The sequence below is a fragment of the Hydra vulgaris genome, chromosome 15 (assembly GCF_038396675.1).
Source record: "Hydra vulgaris chromosome 15, alternate assembly HydraT2T_AEP".
Lineage (NCBI taxonomy): Eukaryota > Metazoa > Cnidaria > Hydrozoa > Anthoathecata > Hydridae > Hydra > Hydra vulgaris.
This window is the reverse complement of record NC_088934.1, coordinates 37,218,374-37,221,436: the sequence shown is the minus strand read 5'-3', so window position 1 is coordinate 37,221,436 and position 3,063 is coordinate 37,218,374. Positions and strand designations below refer to the sequence as shown.

Here is a 3,063-nt window from a genome sequence, read left to right as displayed (position 1 = left end):
GGGCCTAGAATAGAACCTTGTGGAACACCACATTTTATGTCAATTAATTTTTCATTTTGAAAATAATTTCCATAGAAATTATTTTCAAAATTTTATTAATTTGCCATTAATTCCATAAAATTTGAGTTTCTTAAGTAGAATTTTGTGATCGACCGTGTCGAATGCTTTTGATAGGTCAATGAAAATACCTAGTGTATATTGTGATCTACCAAATGAATTGGAAATTTCACGAATGAACTGTGTAATGGCTTGTTTAGTTGAACAATTTTTTTTAAAACCGAATTGATTTTTATATAGAAGTTTATTTAGATTAAGGTAATTGTATGTTCTATTGTATATAATTCTTTCTAAAATTTTCGAGAAGTTTGAAAGAACTGAGATAGGGCGATAATTACTAATATTTGATTTTTTTCCGTCTTTGTAAATTGGAGTAACTTTAGCTATTTTTAATTGGTCAGGGAATACACCTTGCTGTATAGATGCCCTGAACACTTTATAAAGAATACATTTTAAATTTTCAAAGCAATCTATGACTATGTTGCCATTTATTTCGTCCGCACCTGTAGATTTGCTTCTTTTAAGAGATTTGTAAGCTCTCTCAAACTCATCAAAAGATAAGTCAGAATATAAATTATCTATAAAAAGCGAATTATTTATAGGCTCTAGGAAATCACTAAAAGTTTTTTCCGTAATAGGAATCTTATTTGCCAATTTAATTCCTATATCAATAAAATATTTATTAAACTCGTTTGCAATTTTGTTTGGTTCATATATATTTGTTTTATTTATTTTAATTACTTTAGGAAGGTAGTTTGAATTTGTTTTTTGTTTTCCTGTTATTTCTTTCAACGTTCTCCAAGTATTTTTTGAGTCGTTTTTAAATTTACTAATTAAATTTGAATAACAATTTTTTTTAAGTTTTTTACGAATTTTTTTCAAATAAATGTTGGTAATTTTTATATTTTTGTTGGTTTTCATCTGATTTTGTTTTTAAATATTTTATATATAGTTTCTGTTTGATTTTAGAGGATTTTCTAAGTCCTTTGGTAATCAATGGACTATTCAAGGTTTTTTTGTTTGTTATTTGTTCACAAAGTGGAAAGTTTGCATTGTATATTGAGAAGAAAGTATCTAAGAACTTATTATATATTGTATTTGCGTCATCACTAAAGTTAATATGTTTCCAATGCAGAAGTGATAATTGATATTGAAAGGATTTTATATTGTTTTCGTTGAAGACACGTTTTTTTATTATATTTTGTCTTTCGGGGTTATTAGAGGATACTGTATGAATTGTAAGAAAAATGGGGAAATGATCGGATATGTCGGTTTTTATAATTCCTTTTTGTAATTTCTTATTATAAATATCTGTTGTAAAAATATTGTCAATCAACGTCGTTGAAGTTTTGGTTATTCTAGTAGGGCGATTAATTAAAGGAAGAGCTCCTGCCATAAATATTTCATCATAAAAACTTTTTACTTTTTTATCTTTACTATAAATTAGACAGTTCATGTTGAAATCTCCAATTATAAAAGTAATTTTGTTTTCTTTGCTACCTTTGTGAATGATATTACGCTGTAAAAAGAAACTAAGATTTTCAGACGCACCATCTGGTGGTCTATAACAGCAGCTTAATAGAATACTTTTTTTTTTATTGTTTAAAATTTCAATAGTTACGATTTCTTTATCACCGTCAGAAACGCACATACGTGCGTTTCTGACGGTGATTTACAATGTGTTCCTTAACGTAAATCAGAACTCCTCCAACCCGTTTATTTGTTTGTCTTTCTAACAAAATTGTTTCAAAACCTGGAAGATGGAAAATATAATTATTTTTAAACTCATTCGGAGAAATCCATGTTTCTGTGAAGCAAATTATATTAAAAATATTTTCAGTTTCATCTAAAAAATCACAAAACTCTTCAAAATTTTTATTCAGACTTCTAGTATTAATGTGAAGGATTCTGATTTTTTGATTTTCAGTGCCGTTTTTATTAAGAAATTCTTTTAACTTATTGGGATAAAGATAAGAACAACGTGTGTTCACATCATTAAAAAAGTTGACATCTGGATCTGAATTAAGATCTGATTTTAAGTATTTATCATGAAAATTAAAAGTAAAGGATTCGTAGTCATCCATTTTTGTTTTTAAATTTGATTATAGAATATTAAAAGAATTCCTTTATAATTATAGGTCACGCGTAATTAATTTATTGTAAGTTACTTTAGCAAACTTACCTTTCGCTCGCAATTCCTTCGCTTCTTTGAAAAGCTTTCTTCGTAAATTTATTGTAAAATCGCTAAAATCTTCGTTAACGTACAACCGGTCGTTCCAAAGCTTCATCGTCGTATATTTCTTTAACACTAGGGCTTTGTCTTTGTAGTTTTGAAATCGAACAACTATTGATCTGTTTTTTCCTGTTTCTTTTCCAACTCGATGGGCTCTATCTATTAAAATATTTTCTTGTATATTAAGCTTCGTATTGAGGAATTCTTTGATTTTTTGTTCACTTTCTTCCCAAGTCTCATTAGCTTTATCTTCAATCCCAACAAATCTCAAGTTGTTCCTACGGCTTCTGTCTTCTAGTTCTGCTATTTTCTTTTCAATGTTATTGTTTCCATTTTCAATATTGCTTATATCTGGTGATTTTTTCGACTCTGTTTTTTTTAATTCTGTAAGTTCAATTATTATTTTATCATAGCTTTTGCTTATAAATTCAACAGCTTTCTGTACCTCAGATAATTCTTTTTTTAACGTAAAGTTTTCATCTTTTAAGTTATTAAATTTAATTTCCATTTTTTCTATCCGATCATTAAAAATTTTCATCATATTATTCTCATGATTTTCAAGGATTTCTTTATTTTGTGCTGGTGTAAAGTTTTTTGCCATTAATATAAGTTTTTTTAAACGCTCTTAAAAACACGTCCGTTCGCGGTGAAAATTGCGGTGAAAATTCAATTTCTTGTAGTTTTAAATCAATTTCTTGTAGTTTTAGTTTAATGCGATCAATCAAAACTTGCTCTGTTGATGCTTGCCAATCTCCCTCATAAACCTTCTGTGC

General features: G+C 27.7%; 1 protein-coding gene across 1 annotated transcript; it reads right to left on the bottom strand.

Annotated features, from left to right (window-relative positions):
* Positions 1 to 2,189: 2,189 nt before the first annotated feature.
* Positions 2,190 to 2,798, bottom strand: LOC136091922 (uncharacterized). Its single transcript, XM_065819643.1, has one exon. It carries the CDS (start codon positions 2,796 to 2,798, stop codon positions 2,190 to 2,192), a length of 609 nt encoding a protein of 202 aa, XP_065675715.1.
* Positions 2,799 to 3,063: the final 265 nt, after the last annotated feature.

Coding starts and splice junctions, on each gene's coding strand:
- LOC136091922 (XM_065819643.1), bottom strand. CDS start 2,798: ATGGAAATTAAATTTAATAACTTAAAAGATGAAAACTTTACGTTAAAA.